Source organism: Chelon labrosus, assembly GCF_963514085.1.
Source record: "Chelon labrosus genome assembly, chromosome: 11".
In the NCBI taxonomy this organism is placed as follows: Eukaryota; Metazoa; Chordata; class Actinopteri; order Mugiliformes; family Mugilidae; genus Chelon; species Chelon labrosus.
In genome coordinates, this window is record NC_140344.1 from 22852651 (window position 1) to 22872755 (window position 20105).

At 43.7% G+C, this 20105-nt stretch overlaps 1 protein-coding gene and 1 long non-coding RNA gene across 2 annotated transcripts in view; both read left to right on the top strand.

The window, feature by feature from the left end:
* Positions 1–8728: 8728 nt before the first annotated feature.
* Positions 8729–9326, top strand: LOC311495123. Its single transcript, XR_014699308.1, has 2 exons — positions 8729–8929; positions 9115–9326. It is a non-coding gene; the product is annotated as an uncharacterized lncRNA (long non-coding RNA).
* An 8280-nt stretch (positions 9327–17606) lies between these two features.
* The window catches only part of tmtc2b (transmembrane O-mannosyltransferase targeting cadherins 2b), a 97589-nt gene continuing 95090 nt past the window's right edge, over positions 17607–20105 (top strand). The window contains exon 1 of the mRNA XM_084555609.1: positions 17607–18099. Coding sequence (XP_084411735.1) covers positions 18017–18099 — 83 coding nt within the window. The 5' untranslated portion in view covers positions 17607–18016. The remainder of the gene's footprint in view (positions 18100–20105) is intronic.

Genomic DNA, 20105 nt, shown 5'->3' on the forward strand with positions numbered 1-20105 from the left:
CGTGTGGGATGGGAGAGAAGTCTCTGATCTCAGAGCCGCTGCCGCTGCTTCGACACTGCAAAGAGTCTTTCTTCGTGTAACAGGTTTGCTCGGCCTGGGACTTCCTTCTGATTGCTGATATCTGAGCTCTTCTCTGGCATACTGGGAACAGGAAAAAAAAATAGAAGAAGAAGAAGAAGAAGAAGCGAGTCTGGGAATGATTATGACTCAAGTGAGATATAAATCCTCTACATTGTTAAGTCTCGCTTTAAGTTTTGGGTGTGAACTTTACAGTGTCAGTGTGGAGCACCTTTTCCTTGCAGCTCTGATTCTCGCACACCTTTACTGAGTCTTAGATATGGTAAACTTTATTGATCCGCCACAGAAATTGCTTGGTCACAGTAGCAAAACACTCTTAACAACCACAAGTAAAAGAAAAGAAAATACAGTATAAGCAAAAATGTACAGAATTAGCTTATGAACAAATGTAGAAGAAATAGAGACGTAAGAATATATATTATATACATTCACTGTGGGAGTGGAGCTGGATCAATCTGTTGGTTGGCGTAGTGGATGAGATGGATTGTCCATGATGGAGAGCAGTTTGTCCAGTGTCCTGATGTCCCTCACTGAGACAAACGTCTCCAACTCACTGCCAATTACATGACCAGCCTTTCGGATCAATTTGTCAATCCTACTTACGTCCCTTTTGCTGGTGCTGCTCTCCCAGCAAAGTTCAGGGCCCTCGCAACAACAGGAAGTAGAGTCTACTCAGGCCCCTCTTGTACACAGAGTCTTCCCTGCTCCATTGTCCATTCTCTCGGCTAAGAGTGTAAGATTATCAGCTTCATATATTTAGAAATAACTCACGAAATGTATTGATACTGGAAATTATTACCTGTTTAGAAACCCTCATCCTAATATACTTTTCAAATCAGAAGTTTGCCTACTTTCCGCAAGGTGTCTCCTATGCCAAGTGAAATATGTCTTGTCCATGCTTCCTATTATCCCAGGAGTGGCTTCCAGACTGGCTGCGAAGTCCCAAGTCTTGGATGCAGATTTTCCGTAACACACAAACTTTCCACTTCCACTTAAAAAAAAAAAAAACAATCTGAGAACAGCATGCTAATGTCAAATTGTGAACATGCGTCAGTCTGTTCAGCGAAAATCAGGCATCAAAGAAAAGAAATACAATAATCAAAACACTTTTTTGAAGAACATCTCCTCCACCGTATTCCTGCCCAGTGGACAAACCACAGGTTTTTGCACCATCAAAGGATTTGGCCAGGGGCTAATTGGTTCCTCGCAGGCCTCAGTCCACACTTTCTGGGGTGCAGCACATGGGTGGAGTGTGCTCAGTCAAGCCAGTCTGCCACTTCTAAAGCAGGGAGGCAACGTGAAAAGAGAGAGAGAGAGAGAGAGAGAGAGAGGGAGAAAAAAGGAGCCTTGATGTGATTAAGCTCTTCAAGATGTTCGCATGTTAGTTTGAAGCCGAGAGAGCGAGCGCCACTCAGGGCTTTGCTTTGTCAAGTCCTGTTGTTTGTAACGCTCTGCGCTCTCCCACTCTCTGCTTGATACTCACACAAAGCATGCAGCCACAGTGGGACTGTGTGTCTCACAGCTGCAAACAAACTCCATGACATAAAAAAAATAAATAAATCTGTTGGAATATATGCATTTAACAAGAAGAAGAAGTGGATGCAAGTCAATGCATTATTTAAATGAACTGCTCCAAAGACACCAAACATTTCCGCGTCGTAATATGACATGAAAAGACGTCAGTCACGGTTTCAAAGCAGTGTTATAGTTTGAAACTAATTTGGATCATCACGCTGTACACATACTGACACATCCCTGATGTCTCAGCTGCAAAAAAGACTTCTAAACTAGCACGTTTTCTTTGTTCCAGCAAAAGGGGCAAAACAGATACAAGGTCTTCTTTGTGCTTGCCCATCAAGATGTTTCTGCGTTAGAGCATGAAGCTCGACTGTATGAAGCGATGAGAGAAGTGGGAAAGGAACCTACCTGTGGACCTCCCAAGAGAAAGCTTCATCCCATGGCCGAAACTAGGAACCACATTTGGTTCCATGCATACCAACAACATGCATCCATCTGGTCTCACAGCCAGTTTAATAAAATGATCAACAGTATGATACAAGTAGTAATAGTAACCCTTCCTCACGCATTAAAATACTATTACATACACCGATAAGGCACAACATTATGACCACCTTCCTAATATTGTGTAGGTCTCCCTTGTGCCTCCAAAACAGCTGTGACTCATCAGAGAATGTACATGGGCCTTCTGAGGGTGTCCTGTGGGTCCTATGGGTTGAGGGGAGGGGCCTCTGTGGATCATCTCACAGATACTTGATCAGTTTGGGATCTAGTGAATTTGGAGGCCAGGTCAACACCTTGTGCTGTTCCTAAAGCTTTTTTGTGTGTGCTGCCATCAAGGAGTGTCATTGTTTTGGGGTGGGGGTGTCTGGTCTGGTCTAGGTGGGTGGTACACGTCTAAATAACATCCACATGAATGCAAGGTGCAAACATTTCCCTGAAGAACATTGAATTGTCACAAGATGGTCAATATTATTTACTCCTCCTGTCAGTGGTTTTAATGTTGTGGCTGATTGGTGTATATAATTGCATTCTGTTCTCCTTTCTACCTTGTGTTTGCTCTATTAATTAATGTACCACTGGCCCGTAAAAACATCTACAAGAAATCCTTCATCCCCTCTGCAATAGCCATACTGAACAGCACAAAATGAACACCACAGTCAGCTGATACCTCAACACCCCATGTCCTGTTTGTATATGTCTGTGTGAATGTTTTTCTTGTGACTGGAGCCTTGTCAAAGACAATTTTCTGTAACCTTGTGTAACAGACAATAAAGTATTATCTTATCTTATCTTATCTTATCTTATTCAATATAGGACTATAGGACAGTTTTAAAGCAAGGACCCCAACTTCTTTAATATTTTTTTATATTAGTAAAAACAATGAGTTAAACAGACCTTTGTGTAACCAAATGAGAGCAGTAAGGACAGAAAATTCCTTGCTCAAGACTGATCCACCTGCTGATCATCACCATGATTAATCTGATTTCACTCAAACACATGCACAGTCTGGAATTCAAAATCTGATATTAGTATGCAGCAAACATCTGTAAAGTTGGGGGACTGACAAGGCAGTGGCTTTTATTTGACTGCGATGGCACCACCAGGTTTTCATCTGTCCTTATTTGCTAGATCTCAGTGGTAACTGCAACTGTTTACGAGTTTGGATCTAAGGGCTCAAAGGGTGTTTTATAGGGGCTGAAAGTACTTGACATGCAATTTGTAAAGGGCAAGATTTGATTCCTCTCCTCTTGAGAAGCAGGGAAATTCCCTGCTGGAAAAAAAACCCCAGTGTATCCTCGGTGACCAATTCAACAAAGTGTTGCAACCTTGCAATGGCCTTCGGTTGCACGTTAATGTAAGTTACTTGAATGCACCATTTAAAATAAAGCTATTGGGCTGCGGGAGACAAAAATTGCCACTGAAAAAAAACAAGAAAAGATAATTTGTTAAACTGAGACCCTAAGAATGACTCACACACACACACACACCCACACACACACACCCACGCACACACAGTTGATCTATGCTGAATCACTTCCAGATGTCCAGAACAAAAATAAGCTCAAATAAACATGTCGACCTGCACGACAGTCCTCTTCAAAAATGAAATGTTGCGGAAAAACGTCCAAACATTATCAAGCCACTGTTTATCACCAGTCAAAATATTTTCCTCAGCGTCCTCCGCATCTGTCCCCACCCATGTCTGCTGCATCTGGCCGCCGCGTTGAAAGGATGTGCAGATTAAAGGGCCCATTAGAGCCTCAGTGACACCGTATCCTATATCACAGGGGGAGCGTGGGGGGGGGGAAACTGCAGAGCACGAGGGCCCTTGTAATCCTACTTGATGATATAAACAGCACTCGAAGCGCTGCGTAGGACAAAAGACATCATTATGCGTGTGGAGGAATTTCACTCGTGGTCATTATTTGTGATACGAGGCTGCGGTATCAGAGCACTCTCTGCAATTTCAGATGGGGGCCGGACCCATTTTTCTCCTCTTATTATCTCCCCCGCTTCGGCTGTGTGTATGCACCGTGCTCTCCTAGATTTGCTCTCTCCGTTAGACTGTTACTACATGTCTCTTACTCAATCCTGATAATGGGCTAATGCATTTATCACATCGGTACGCTGGACTGTACACGCAGCACAATCGAATATCTGCTCCAGGGGCACTTATGAATCTTATTTTCATTTTTAAACGTTAGATGAACTTCTTGCCAGTTTTGAAAAAGAGACTAAAGAAAATCAGAGGCAAGCAACTTCAATAATACTTGCTGTGACATTCAGTGAAACACTAAAACAACAAGGAGATCTGAGAAGTGATGACCCATCACATAAAATTTTCTCAAAGTCAGGATCCATGTTCAGTCGGGCCGGCAGATGTTCTCGTGTATAAGCGACATTTAAATCCAGTTTCATTACACGTGATGGAAAATCTGCCGTACTTGCTTGTGGCGTTGCGGTATTTTGAGCAGTCAGCCTTTGTTTTGTATCTGTCATCTCTTGGCCTCGCATTGCATGAGCTGGCAGACATAACTACAACGAGAAACCGCGCGCTGTTGTCCCCAGATTGTTTTAGAGAAACAGACTCAGATTGGTCTTCGAAGATTTAAATGTTTTACACTGGAAACGTCTCACTGAGCCAATGCAGCGATTCAGATCATATGCATCACAGTGGATATCTCATTTAAACAGACATCTGATCTCTTTTTTCAAATCCAAAAGAGAAGCTTTCAATTACTTGTTGTCTGAGTTTCTGGAAGCAAAAAAAAGAGAAAAAGGTCCTGCCGGTTTCGTTAAATTCAGTTTTAATTCAGTTTGTGTTTGAGAAATTGGGATACTTGTGTCTTTAAATAACACACCTGCAACCATATCTACCCTAGCTACGTACATTGTGCAAGCACCTTACACACTACAAGATATTTCTGACAGATTTTACCCAAGATTTCCAGTTGGGCGACGTCTGCACCAGTCTGCACTAGTTGGGGACAGTCGGCATAGGAAGTTGGCACAGAACTCTGTTAGTGTGTGAGGGGAAAAGACCCAACCCGATCTTAGTCGCAGTCAATTAAGTGTTTGAATTTTTTGAGACCAATCTGGACGCAATCGGGTGGTGTGAACCGATTAAATCTGTAAAGACTGTGAAAGTTGTGTAGTGTGTCCCCAGCTCTGCGTATATCCATACAGTGGGAGTGACTGGGGCACTGAAACGCAGCCTCGCACCCACAACGGTTGGCTTGTTTACCTGTAATTTGCTACTGCTATGGTCCACAACCTCAGAATCTGAAAAATATTCAGCCATGTTGCAGAAAACTAGCAGTAGCAAATTACAGGTAAACAAGCTGACCGTCTCGGGTGCATGCGGCACTCAGAGATGACATCATCCAGGTCAGGGATCTGCAGATTGACCTACAGATGATGATGATGATAACAGGTAACTCCGGACTCAACAGGGAATAGCACTTGCGTACGATAACAAAATATTGGTGAAATGAACGAGTTTCTTGGCAGATAATGCGTTATTTAGAGGCTGCATTTCGGTGCCCCAGTCGCTCCCACTATATAGATATATGCAGATCTCAATATCTCCCGAAAACAAAAAAGTTATATGGGTGAGTAAACAATCATATTTTATGCCAGAAATAAGGTCCAGGTTGTAAAAAGTAGTTCCCCTTTAAGACATTGTGTTTGTTTAGATGGAAAACCCATGGTGATTTGCGCAATAAACGGGCTGAAGTTATGCATCATGCAGATATTGCAGAATTTTGAGGTATGTTGTGATTCTTAGAAACTTTTGACAGTTCGAAAAAACACTTCTGTACTCTCAAGTTGCAGAAGTCCGCTTTTCTTCTGCCATTTTTCCTTCCTCCCCGGCTGGAAGAATAGTTTTCGGGTTGTCAGTCAGCTGTCAACATGTACTGGACGTCTCGTACCAGATCTCAGGAATGTCCCGATGATATTTCTTCAAATTTGGCGGAGAGGTTTACTTGGAATCAAGCATGAAATTATTCAAATTCCGTCGCCAAAGGTTAGTGGTTAAAGGTAGATTTCACTCTGACACCGCAAACTGCACGTTGACTGGTTGGAAGAGGCGTACAGCCTTGACTAGATTATTGTGTAAGCTGTAGAGTAGTCCTGTCATCATGGTACACAACAGCGAAGAAGTCTTTCGCACATTTTCCATGCAATTTTCATTTGACTGAAACTGACACTCTCTTTGTTCTTTCATCACCAGACAACAAAGTCCGGTGGTACAATCATGTTTGATCAGGGTCCTGGGTGATATACATTTCATTTATAATCTCCATTCATTCCAACATGAGAAAGACAAGATCAGTGGAAATTGTCACTAAATCTCAAGAGCTGCACCAATGACACATGAAACCTATTAAATACTCAGTAAGAAAACCGATGACAGATGAGTTTTGAACACTTTATATGTATTTAATCCCACATGTTTGTCTCTGGAGATGTTCAACTTAGTTCTGTCATACATGATATTATTACCAGAAAAAAAAAGATTTTGGTTTCCTCTGAAGTCGAATAACACATAATCGCCTAAGCCACATTATATGGACAAATTACAGTTGAAGTAGACTGAGGACGCTGCATGTCCCCTTCATAATCAATCCAGCGTAATATCCTTGTGTGTGGCTCCATTTAAACACCGACGCGCCATGTGAATTTCTGGCTCTGAACGCCACTGGAGGACAAAAGAACCGGAGCCACTTGGATGTTGTCTTCACCGCTGAAACTAATGCGCTACGTCAAAACTATTGCTCGGCAAGAGTGCGGCCGGACAATTTGTCAGCCGCGCGTCGTCCGCAGAGAGGGAGCGTGAAAGTAAGTCAGAGCGACAGAAAGAGCAGGAGAATGGGAGCAGAAGAGAAACAGAGGCAGAGGGGGACAGAAAGAGAAATAGTCAGAGAAGAAGCGTTGGCAAAGGGGAGGAAGACATTTGTATGCACGGCTTAGCTTTGGCACATTAGCATTCAGTGACTAGTCATTCTCCACTATGTATTCACTCCACCATAAATCAAACAGCATGTTTACAGCATCAGGGTGCACCGAGAGAGGGGTGATTGCTGATGCAAGGCACACCATGAAACCCGCTCGGTGTGCTTCACATTGGATTTTTATTTGATGTGGAAAGCCGGCAGTCTGCGCTAGAAGCCTGGACTAATGACATTCAGAAGAACATCTTGATGGAACTGATTTGACTGATAACTGACATAGGACATAGAAGAAAATCTCTTTTCTCACGAGGATTCAAGAAATTGAATTTACTGACTGTTCTACTGAGGGTATGCGTTAGTGATAAGGTATCTCTGACTGCGTCTTGCTACGGCGAACTCATTCACGCAACCTTTAAGAGAAAATTTGTGTTGAGCTTATGGAAAGGTACTGACTTAGAAAGCTTGTGCTAAACTTCCTTCAGCAAGTAGTTGCTGTCGCCATGGAACTCCATAGACGCTGGGGGCAGCAGCAAGCAGAAAGTCCAAGTTGATTACGTTTTCATTGACTCTGTATAAAGATGGACAAACCTTCCATGATCTCATCCATAACATTCCTGTAGAGAGACATTAAAGCTCAGCGTGGTTGGTACCGTCTGTCACTATGTTGACAGAGCCTGACTCGCCTGAACAACATCTTTGCCAGATGCCTTTCTAGGCAACACCTAGACACTTCTGTGTACCCACCTGTCACTCAAAGAACGACTGACTCATGTCCTCTGTAGTTTGGACTTGACGGTACAAACACTGGAGGATGGGAGGATAGAGAATGCTCATTTGGTAAACAGGAACGGCACCGGTTACCTCAAGATGTGTCCTCGGTGCAAGAACACCACCCGGTATTGGGACCATACTTGGTCAGATGTGTACTTTGACCAGGAATGGCACCTGGCCAGCGAGGTACAACGCACACCCGTCAGCCACAACATTAAAACCACTGACAGGAGAAGTGAATGCCATTGACCATCTTGTGACAATTCAGTGTTCTGCTGGGAAACTTTTGGAGCTGGCATTTGTGTGGATGTTTCTTGGAGATGCACCACCCACCTAGACCAGGCCAGGCACCCCCCACGCCATAGCAATGCCACTACTTGATGGCAGCTGCCATCCCCAGCAGGATGCAGGGAATGCGGTTTAGGAACAACTCAAAAAAGCATGAAGAACCGCACAAGGCGTTGACCTGGCCTCCAAATTCACTAGATCCCAAAGTGATCAAGTATCTGTGGGATGATCCACAGAAGTCCCGCCCCTCAACCCATAGGACCCAAAGGCCCCCACTAACAACAGTCTGTTCCCAGACACCACAGGACACCCTCAGAAGGCCCATGTCCATTATCTGATGAGTCACAACTGTTTTGGAGGCACAAAGGAGACCTACACAATATTAGGAAGGTGGTCATAATGTTATGCCTGACCAGCTCAGTTATCATGGTCCTGGTTGTATCTGTCCTTCATACCCTGTTGTTTTCCCCTTATCTTTTGCTTCTTGTGGTGCCTCTCTTTGTCTCCTCTTCATCTTAGAGTGTGGCTTGACTCGGTGCTTCAATCACCTCCTGTTTTGCAGTCAGCCTGTAACACCTGACACCTATTCATCAATCAAGCTTTGCAGTATATCTACCTTGGCTTCTCATCCACTCCTTCCCAGTTCGCTGCGTCTACAGGGTTAGGCTGTAAGTCATTTATTTTTTTTAATTTTTTTTAAAGATAGCTGGCGATGTGAAGCGACAGCAACTGACGACTGACCTTGTCGCTGCGTGGCGGGCGTGACGCGCTACAAATCAAGGCTGCATCCAAATTTGTTTTGCTCCAATGACACGGTGAACAAATCATGTGTGTTTGTTTAACTAGTTCATTTTGAAGCAGGGGACAACATCTCAATGTCAAACAGCACTTGAGAAATAACAGCTGATGCTTGGGCATTTTGTGAACACGGCACGATTCTCCAGTCTTCAAGGGTCATTCTGGACTCTGTTAAAATCCTTTACTTCTCCATGTTCCACAGCCATTAAATACCAACCAGCCTGCTCCTCTCTCTGCCAGCTTTACTCCTGCCACGCGTTCACCCAGTTGGCTTGCAGTCAGAGTCTGCTCACCCTCCCTCAGCTCCTCTGTACCTGCTCTTGAGCCTCTGCCTTTCACTGGGAGCCGCTCATCCTAAGTCAGTCTCGTCTTAATTGTTGTAATTAGAATAAACTCTTCGTTTTTTCACCCTGATCTGAGTCTGCACTTTTATCTGTCTGTGACAAGTGCTGTATATCCTCTGTTTGGCCATTAGTCTGAGAGGAAGAGCTGAGCAGGTAGATATGATGAATGGCCTCTTTGATCTGTTCCTGGCCATCCGTGCTTTATCAGCATATTTAGGTCATGGGAAGACAAACCAGACTGTTTGAAGAAGGCAAAAAGATGTGGGCGAAAACTCCAGAAGCATTACATTTAGCTGCAGTGTCAGGGTCCGTGTATTTGTCATTCCTTAATAGAACACATGAATTGAACCCAGACACCGTTAATTGCTAAAACTTGTGCTTTTCCCATATGTCATGTCCGCTTGTAGTGTATAAGTCAAAGCCATTCAAGGGAGAGCGATACTCTTGAACGTGTTTTCTTATTTCCTTTTTTCTGGTTGTCAGTTACAGACATTTTTTTGCAAACATCTGCCTAACAGCGAGGGAGCAAAGAGACTTGTCTATCACCAGCTGTGTAATTCTGTATTTAAGTCTCAGGCACAATTTCTTATTACATTATGAAGACATTTATTCGTAGTTAGCCCTCTGGTGTGCACTTACCGGACACAGAGAGCGAAGGGAGCGGGCAGAGGAGACCCAAGCTCAGAGGATCCTTCAGCTTGGCTCTCTTCTTCGGTCCTCTGCTGAACACATCAGTCCGGATCAGCTGCGGTTCTCATCAGGGCCCGCTCAGGCTGACGACCAAATGTTGCGCTGCGAAAAAAAAAAAAAAAAAAAAAACCCAACCGCGATTGATGTATAAACGTGCTCTCTTATAAACAGACACGCCGGTTTATGTGGATGTGCAAAGGATCCGGATACTCTGGACCTGCCTTTGTGGCAATGCTGCAGCATGTTGCAGAGGCAGATTCGGCTTGCGTGCTCTTTAAAATCGCCGCAAACATCCTGTCACTGAACATATTTATGGGATAATTTAGGTGACAGATGCACGGACCATTCTTCTTTTTTTTAAATGAGACAAATAAAACTATGGTTTGGAGTTTTACACATAAACTTGCGATTTGAGTATCATTTGAAATATTACCTAGTACCTCACTTATTTATAGACCATAGCTAAGATTTATTGAGTCTTTGTTGAGGTTTGGAGTGGAACGTCCCCTAAACTGTCTTGTTTCCAAGGAAATCATCATATCTGGCGGCACTGCATATCTGGGAGAAGCAAAAACAAAGCTTCCTGCAGCAGAGGGTAATTTTTGCCCCGTGTCAGCTAAACGTCCTCTGTTCATTTTTTTTTTGCAGCCTTTTAAAGGTTAAAGAAAGATCCAGTTTGAATCCACCCGGCTATGTTGCGCGGTGGAGTCCGTCCGGTGTCGCTCATGTGTGTTAAGGAGGCAGGGGTTTGGAATAACCGAGGTTTCAGTGATTGTCTCTGGAGCGCAGACGTTGATTCATCCGTGGAAAGACCTTGCTGCAGGTAATTTCATTATGCAGATGAGTATGAGCGGCCCCGGCTCCCGTACTGGAAAGGACACAGGAGGCCTGGCCTGCCCCGGCCTGGCCTGCCCCGGCCCGGCCGGGCTGGACACGTATGGACTAGCACGGTTATCCACACCACCACCGGCGCTGCAGTGATCTCTTGATCATTTGGAGTTATCCTCTTTCCTTGGGTTGAGTTAACAGGAAAATGTGGCATTTAGAAAAAGCCACAAGCATTCCTCAGACAATGCCTATGTCTGTATAGCATAAACAGATGGGAGTTCTTGGCCATGCCGGTCCTCAGCTTAACTTTGCTTTAGGATCTATTGTTTTTATTTATAGCAGGCCGTTGCTGCATTGGCATTTTCATCCGGTGAAGACTTTGATGCCTAAACAGAAAGACGTCACTGAACCCGCTGCTGCTAATGAGAACAAAAATTAAAGCAGACTTTTAATATAACAGATTTCATAGAAGGTGTTGAAACGCACCATGGAAACAGTTTATTTTGTCAGCGAGCCTCTGGCGTTGGGTTCCTGCAGACAGTTTTTATTGTTTTCCTTCCTTTCTGTCTTTGTGCCACGAGTAATCACTCTCCTCCCTTTTGCTGGCTGTTAAAACCTAACTTGACCGACCCGTTAAGGCTCCAAGTAAATGATAGGTTAACGGCGCAAATATGTGCTGAACCTTCTCCAGGCCTGCATTAGCAGGTGAGCTTACCCGCCTCGCCCGCTCCAGCTTGCTTTAATTTTACCTGGCAAACAGCGAGAATCTGTCTCGGAACTTTAAAGAGAAAAGACAGCGCTCCCCTCTTTGCCAAAGATCAAGAATTTCCTTCTCCGCTGCTTAGGCATGAGAGAGGGAGACAAGCAGCGTGGCTACAGCTGCAGGGGGCATCAGGGTTCAAAGCAATGCAGAGTGTGCTGACGGACTCCTAAGATGGTTGAGGTTACTCGGAGAGAAAAAAGTAGTGCGGCTCTTTCAGAACTACCAAAGAACCTTGGGTTATGTGCTATTGATCTACGCTAGTTCATGCTAAAGATTATAGCAGGGTGCAGAGTTGCTCTTTGATAATGCAGTGGATTCTGCGCTCGCTCCTCCGCTCAGAACTTAATTGCTTTTTAGATTGGAAATGTTTTTCTCTATGCACCAGTGCACACTGAAATGTGCTTGGAGAGAGGATGGATGGGCTGTTATCCCCGCATGTAGAAGGAGGAGGTTCGGTGTAATCTTCCTGACATCACACCAGCAGGCATCTTAAATCTCCCAAGACCACATGCAACACCAGCCGCTACAGAAGGTCCATCAAACCTCCTGCTCCTTGCTTTATGTCGCAGTTAATGGGGCCCCCAACGCATGGGCGGACCAGCTGGGCCCCTAATGAAAAGAAGAATGTCAAATTACATTAATGGAAATGCCAACCCTCCTCATTTGATGGACACCTTCTCCTTCTATCTACGCTCAATCAGTCCGTCAGCGTTGTGTTCTCTCCAAATGCACCATCAGCCCTGGAGTAAAAAAAGTAATTTCTGATGGTAGCGTACTGCTGAGGAAGCTGTAATATTCAGAGTATCACACTAATGATATCATGTTTCCCTGATTGCAAGAAGATGAGGTATGAGGTTCTCAGAACATAAGAAATCAGAGAGAGTGCACACAAAGTGATAAAACACAGTATCCGTTGTCACCTCTAGCTGTCAGAGTACGCTGCTCGTGTGCGGTTTTTGGTCAAGTTACCGTTCATTATACTTTGCTGACGTTAACCATTTTTGAGTTAGATATTCCCCTGAATGCCAGCTCCCCCATAACTCCCATAAAGCACATTAAGCCGCTTGGCATTGCGCAAAGCCGTACTTAAGAAAGTCTGCATTAAGCATCACTTTCTGTTTTACCACACTCACGTTTCTTCACTTTTTTTCTCTTTTCTTTTTTTTTTTTTCCACGAAGAAGTGATTTGAGACGCAGGCCTGAACCTGTAATTATCTAACAGCCAGAGAGCAGTGTCCCTGTAATCCCTTCAACCCTTCCATTCAGGGAGGTCTCTTCACTGTCACATACTGTACGTCGGGCAACACTCCTGCCCGCCTTCACCGCCTCCAGCGCCCTCTTCTTTTCTCTCCGTCACACACGTGTTTTTACTTTAGTTGACCCCTTTACATGTGCGAAGTTGAGAACTTGTCATCATAATGTACAGATACTATCTCTCCGCCACACAGATGTTCCAAACTTTTAATGGTACATTAGATATTTTCCATATAGCTGGCTCAATAAACCTGGAATATGAAGTCAAACTTTTCTGTGTGGGACAACACAAGTCAAGCAGTACTGAATTTTCACCTAGGCCTTCAATGCCCTCCAACCTTATTCAAAACACCGCTTAATATATCATTATGACGCCACTGCTATAGAAACCACCATACGAATACACAATGAAACAGGACGTTGCATCGTAGACAGGTATCTCAAATAGGGAGATGAATGCCATTACTAAAGCAACTAAACAAATCCAGCAGAAGCATCAGTGTCGACCCAAAAAAATGGCAAAAACATACATAAAAGATGTAAATTCATTTTAATCACCAGAAGCACTCATAGTTGCTGGGTCAGGCTAGCTAGCTCCAGGGTTGGGCGGCCTTTCCTCACAATATCCAGCTTTTCCCAGAAAGTCTGCTGTGAAAACAGCTTTTTAAGAAGATCTGCAACCAAGTCGATAGCCTCTCCTCCGTCTGCCATTGTGGGTTCAAAAATTAGCTTGAAAACGTTAACAGGGATGATTTGCATGCAACAGATTAACATGAACTGCAGCTCTCTGACCCTCCAGTCAGAGAATGCGAAAGGATCGTACTGCAGGTCTTCGAAAAGGCCTAAAGCTTGTTCTCTGTGAGAAGCAAGAAATTTGTTCTTGTTCTCGAGGTGAGCAAGAACAAGAACAAAGTTCGTCCTGGCTAGGTAATTTATACTTCACGAGAAACTCAAGCGCCACACTTGGGGAAGTCCTCAAAGGGCCCAATACAGCATACGTTACACACGCTGAGCATTGTGGGAGATATTAATAATAATAATAATACATTTAATTTATAAGCGCCTTTCAAGACACACAAGGACACTTTACAAAACACAAGGACACAAAACAAAAGATAGACGACAAAAGGCATTTTTCTTATTATTTGTCGGATGTCGGCCAGTTGTTTTGACGACCGCGTCCGTCGGATCACGCCGTTCATTCAGCACCGACACGCAGTATGCCGATCTCTAAACAGGAGAGATTAGCGGACATGCTACGAATATTAGCATCTGGGAGCTCACAGAATGCCCGCTAGCATTTCCGCTTTTCTGCATTAACCACGCCAACTTTCAATTTCTGACCAATCACAGAATCGTTCCCGGGCACAACACGAGAAAAAAATTCTGTTGAGAACAAGCTGCGAGAACTCCCAAACAAGGGCCTTTGAGAACAAAATTTTTAACAAATTTTTTTGAGCAGCTCACACAACAACCTCATGGGGGTGTCTGGCAACAATTCTGTGATTGGTCAGAAACTGGAGTGGGTGTGGTTAATGAGGAAAAGCGGAAATACTGAAATGCTAGAAGCCAAGAAGAATGTGAACTTGGACTGTGACTGGTTACAGGAACAAGCGTTATTACAATGTATTTCAAGCTTCAGCCGCCTGCTGTTTTAATTGTGAAGGCCCTGGCAGATTTCTTTGCCTCAGGCAACACATGATGTTGATGAAATATGTTTGGATAAAAGCTCTAATGCAAAGTTACACTGCCAGAAGCACCGCAGCCGAGAGACAGACAAGCCATGAAATGAAAAGAATAGGCTACTGGGAAAGATTTAATACGATTAATGACTTACTAAAATATAACTCAGTGATTTTGATGAAGTTTAGGCCAGCTGGGAAGGCTTGGCTGGCCCTGACGGCCCACCACTGCTGAATTCTAACTTTATGATAATTTCATGTCAGGACAAAATGGTCAGTTAGGATTCTTTGCTTAGCTAAACAAAGGTCAAATATCAAACCATTCAACCATATGAGAGGATGTTCCTCCAAGACCATGGAGCTACATAGAGACATAGGACCAAGTTGTTTCTAAACTGTGTCAAAATAAAACATAACTTAAATTATAATGTAGGAGAATTCCATTGTTATATTACTGGATGAATATAACAGCATACAGCATACAGTTTTGTGTTCCATCTGCAGCACAGTTTTGTTATGTTTTAGTAGTTTAGTCATGAAATTTTTACTCAAACTCTGTACTGAAGTTCAACGTTACTGTCCTTAAAGTGATTTTATTTAACATAAAAGAAATATGTGGTGCATTTTTATACATTAAACTAGCAGGGTGTATAACAAAAAATCAGATTAAAGATTTGTTTTTGCATTTAAAAAATAATCAGTAATCCCCTTAATAACTGTTTAAATAGTTCAATTCATCATATTTCATATATTTCATCGCTGAAGTTTCACAGTCTGTTGTTTCTCCTTGAACTAAGTCACGGTGCCTTTAATGATTTAGATATTTAGCTCTGACAAAACAGGAAGACAAAAGAGGAAGATGTGTCTTTGAACCGTTAATTAGCTCAAATAACAAATTCCTTACAATTTTTCCAGTTGTTCTGTGGTAAAAAATACCACATTTCACACATAAAAATAGTGGAGAAGAAATTTAAGGTGGCGGTAATTTAAAAATCTCAGGCAAATAACTTTAAAATAACTCAGTATACAACACGACTAGATGTGCTTGGTTACTTTCCACCAATTAATATGAAGAGCAGCCATGCACACATAAGTAATAGTAAAGTTAATATTTTTTTATCACTAATCCCTGGAAGCGAGTGCAGCCAATGTTTGAACATGATGGGAAAAACGGCAACGTCTCATTCATCAGGATAATCAGTCACCAGACTATAAATGATTATAAAAAAACAACCTTCTTTCAGTCTCTCTGATCAGTCTAATTAATTCCTGCGTTACATCATAGTGTCCTGCTGCTGCGAAAGGCTACAATGAAAGGCCGCCCCCGACAGATGGGTTCTTTCTGCTGGAACAACCCTCAGTCCGTCTGAAGCCGGGCGCGAGGGCGCTGTCTTTGTCTGTGAAGTACCTTTATGAAACCCAAAAATTCTTTTACCTCCTCTTTCCTAACTGCTGGCCTCATAGTTCTTCACCTTGTCTCCTCCATGGGAGAAATTTCTGTATTGTTTTTGGAAATTTAAGCTTTTGGGAAACGAGGGTGCAAAGATGCAGCGTTTGAAAAACATATACAGTAAGATGGTTTGTCGTTTAATTCCTAAAAACAGCACAAGGTGTCGACCTGGCCTCCAGATTCACTAGATCCCAAACTGATCAAGAGTCTGTGGGATGATCCACAGCGACCCCTCCCCTCATCCCATAGGACCCAAAGGCCCCCACTAACAACATCCTTTTGCCAGACACTACAGGACACACTCAGAAGGCCCATGTCCATTCTCTGATGCCTGATCGGTGCATATCTGAGGACACTGCATTCAGCTGTAAACATATCAGAGACCGAAATAATTGCCACACAGGATGAAATGCAGTCTTCCCAACAGCAACGAGCTCATTGAGCCCTCTAGTGGTCACTGTGTCTTCACTCCTTTTGAGTCAAATCAGTAGAAAACAGCAACTGAAAACACACTAAAGAGACTCTCATGTCTCTCCAGTGTGATGAGTGTGTCACCCATTCTATACGGGAGCAAAAGGAATCGGGTTTCCCCTTTATAACTGAATCAGGAAGCACCGTCTCTAAGTTTAAATAGGCCTCTGCTCTTTCAAGATCAAGCCTGAGTGGAATGACTAAAACCATTTTTTTGCAAGCAATTGTGAATTTGTCACCATTCCAAATTTTAAATGAAGAGATTTCAGCATGAGGACACTGTGCTGTATTCTGTAGCTGCAATCAGTTATATGTTATTCTGATTAAAAAACAGTGGGAGTTCTTCTACAGTGGAGCCTTGGAGGTTTTAAGCAAATTAGAGATACATCCAACCAATACCACCATTTATTTTTGTACTGTAGGTGGTAGATGAACTGATTACACTAATATTCCAGTCATTATCACCCCTAGGGAGCGATATTGTGAAATTAAATAAAACATAAACAGGGGCTTGCTCATGGAGCACACACCTGAACATCACTCGGAAGACCACCTTCACATTATAGGCTACTGTTAGTGGTAGCAAGTGACCCTTAGCGAAGAGGTCCCAGCATCATGGAGTGTGATTTATCTCCCCCCCCCCCCCCCCCCCCCCCCCCCGTCCGTCCTTCTCTGAAGCCGGAGCTTGTGCGCATGCGCCGCACTTCTCCCCAACCACATGCGTTTGGCTCACGGGTGCGTCAAATCCTCACGGATGCCGAGAGGAGGAGCGGAAGTGAAGCGGGTTTGCCTTCAAAGTTAAAGTATTTTCGATACCTTTATTTACAAATTGAAGAATAATAAACGTGTAAGTGAAAATAAAATAAATCTGCAATATCAGAGTGAGCAATTATTAACAATTAGTTGTTTTAAAATCAGATAAATATTAATGTAATGGTAACAGCTAGAGTTACGTGGTGGTATATTACACTTTTGTGTTAAGCTAAAACTGCTTGTTTTAAGAGACTACATGATTTATACTTATATTTATATTTTTTGTTCATTTGGACACCAGTGCCGTTCATAACACCTGACATACGCTACACGCTGCTTTGTTTTGAAAGTCTAACCGGATGTTGTGAAGTCACCGCGGCCGCCTTGACCCCCCAGCCTCAAATCACGACGTTTTATATCCAGCAGCGGCCGCTGAGCATCAGAGCGCTGATCCTCCTCTGTGTCGAGGACAGACGCGAAGTCGGTTCCGTTGTCACAGCTTTGGCCGAACGCCGCTCGCGTTTGATTTTTGTGTTCAACTCTCAGCTGGATAAAAAAACAAAAACAAAAATAAATAAAAAAACAGAAGCTACCCGGCTCGGACCCAACATGGGTTAGAAAGAAAGCCACACATGGATTATCCACTTTATGCACTTCGGCGAGGATGATGGGGGGGTAAGAGAGAGAAATGGACTTGTTTTCGCAGAGACATCCTGACAAAGACGGGGACTGAGAGGGAATAGAGACCGGGAATCGTTGCCTCTCTTTTTCTCTCTCTCTCTCTCTCTCCGCCTCGCTTTGCATCTTTTTTATTTTTTTTTTGTTATTTTTTTTGTTTTTTAAATCATTTTGTTTTGGGGAAGACAGAAATGTTTGCGGAATTGCTGTGCGGCGCCGTGGCTCTGGTCCTGTATGTCAACACTCTGGGCGCCGATTTCTGCTACGATGACAGGTAGGCACCTGAGCGAATGAGTGACATCCAGGTCCGTGTTCCTGTCTCCACATGCTGTACTACCCCCTCCGACAGCACACGATCAGGTGTGCGCACAAGAACGCAGACGGGCTTTTAAATCGGGGTGTTTTGCCACAACTCTTCAGCGGGTGCATCACATTTTCTGCATCACAGCTTTTTAAATTTTGCTTGAAAGCATGCATCAATAATGTATATTGCTTAAAAATAAAAAATAAAGTGTCAAATTCCTGTAAGCACCTTCCTGAGTTTTACAATGTGACTTTAAAGGACACTGATCCTACAGCAAATTCAATACTCTTACAATCCTGCAGCATCTTCTTTCAAGTGTCACCATTGTATTCTATTTTGTTGAAATCATGCAGCGTGCTGGGATGCATCAGTGCAAAGTGTTGCAGCCTCCAGAGTCCCGACTTGCTCAAAGTTCTGAGATGTACAGAGGAAGTAATTGATCTCTGGAGGAGAGATGTGTCTCCTCTCCTCTGCAGCAGCAGCAGCAGTTCGCGAGCGGAGTGTGCAGCCTCCTGAAACTTTGAGCAAAGTGTTTTTTTTTTATTATTATTATTATTAATTTACCTTTAAAAACAGTGCAAAGTTGGATCCGCTCGGAAACAGCCGGTGCACGGGCTGCTGAACGCGGGGTGATGCATTACTCATAGCTGGCCTTTCTGATATTTGATGGCTGAATGGCTGTCAGCGCCTGGGGCTCCTTATTCCCCCATCCGTGCCTTGATGTAGGTCAGAGGCATCTACATTTTCTCCTGCCATGCCTACATCATCTCCAATCCGGGCTGTTTAATAAAACAGTCAACAAATCTTTGGATGTGTGTTCGGGTTAAACACGTATGCAATGACAGGACTGTAGCGCTTATCTTTTTATTTGTGCGTTGGTGAAGCGTTATGACAGGTGTGGTACAACTATTAAAACACACCCAGAGGCGCTGTGAGCAAACATTACATTTACACCCGGCATATAAACTTCCTGTGCAACTCCAATCACACGCTCTGTGCAGAGAGCTTTTCCCCGAGGCCTTCTCGCCCAGAGTTTTTGCACTTTTCTCCCTGCTGTGTTGCTGTGCAGTTGCACTTTGTGCTTAGGTCAGGTGGTTCTGGTAATGCTGTGTAAGAGTGATGGGGGTTTTGTGTCCATAAACCTGTCGGGGAGTGGAGAGGTGAGAGGCTACTGCTGCTGCCGTGCGTCTGCTGGATAGCCTCAGAGTTTTAATGCGAGACAGAAAGCAAAACCAGATTATTCAAGGGAGGAGATGTTTAACACGGTGTCGTCCAAGTTATCGCGAGCTTCTTGTGAAACGGATGAATGGCTAGGATTCTCCGGGGACTTCTAAAGATTTTCCTCTGACGTGGTGCGTCTCTGGGATGTTTTTACATTGCAGGCTGTCTGTCACCCAGCGTTATCTGTTTTTTTTAACGCCGTGTGTTTTGGGCTTGCAATTAGCAGCCGTCTCCTGTCCCCTCGGGCTCCACTGGGGAGGAGAGGAATATGGTGGGTGCTGCAGAGACACGCCGCTCCGTTAAAGTCTGGGTCACACAGACTGGTCTGGCTTGCCGAGGCTGCGTTAGCATATATGATAAAACGGCGAAGAAGAAGCCGCCTGAATGGAAAATACTGAGCGTGTGATGGCGATAAATCAAACTGGATGCCTGTCATTACCCCACCACCCTGCAGGCTTTTGTCTGGATTTATTTTAGCTGTGACTCTGACAGTAATTTATGGATCATTCAGATAATGCTTCTCATAAACTAAAAGCACAGCAGTATTACAGAGTCTAAGGCCTCGGGCTGGGGGAATACAGATCAATAACTGGTGTCTCATTTGGTCTGCATTTATAAAAGAACTCCGCTGAATGTTTATGATAAATAGTTGAGGAGGGAATAAATATGGATGTCTTGTCAGAGTGTAGCATTGATTCCTCTCAGTGAAAAGACTGATTGCGTTTCCGTGTTACTCCCGGCTGTGAAAGGAAAAT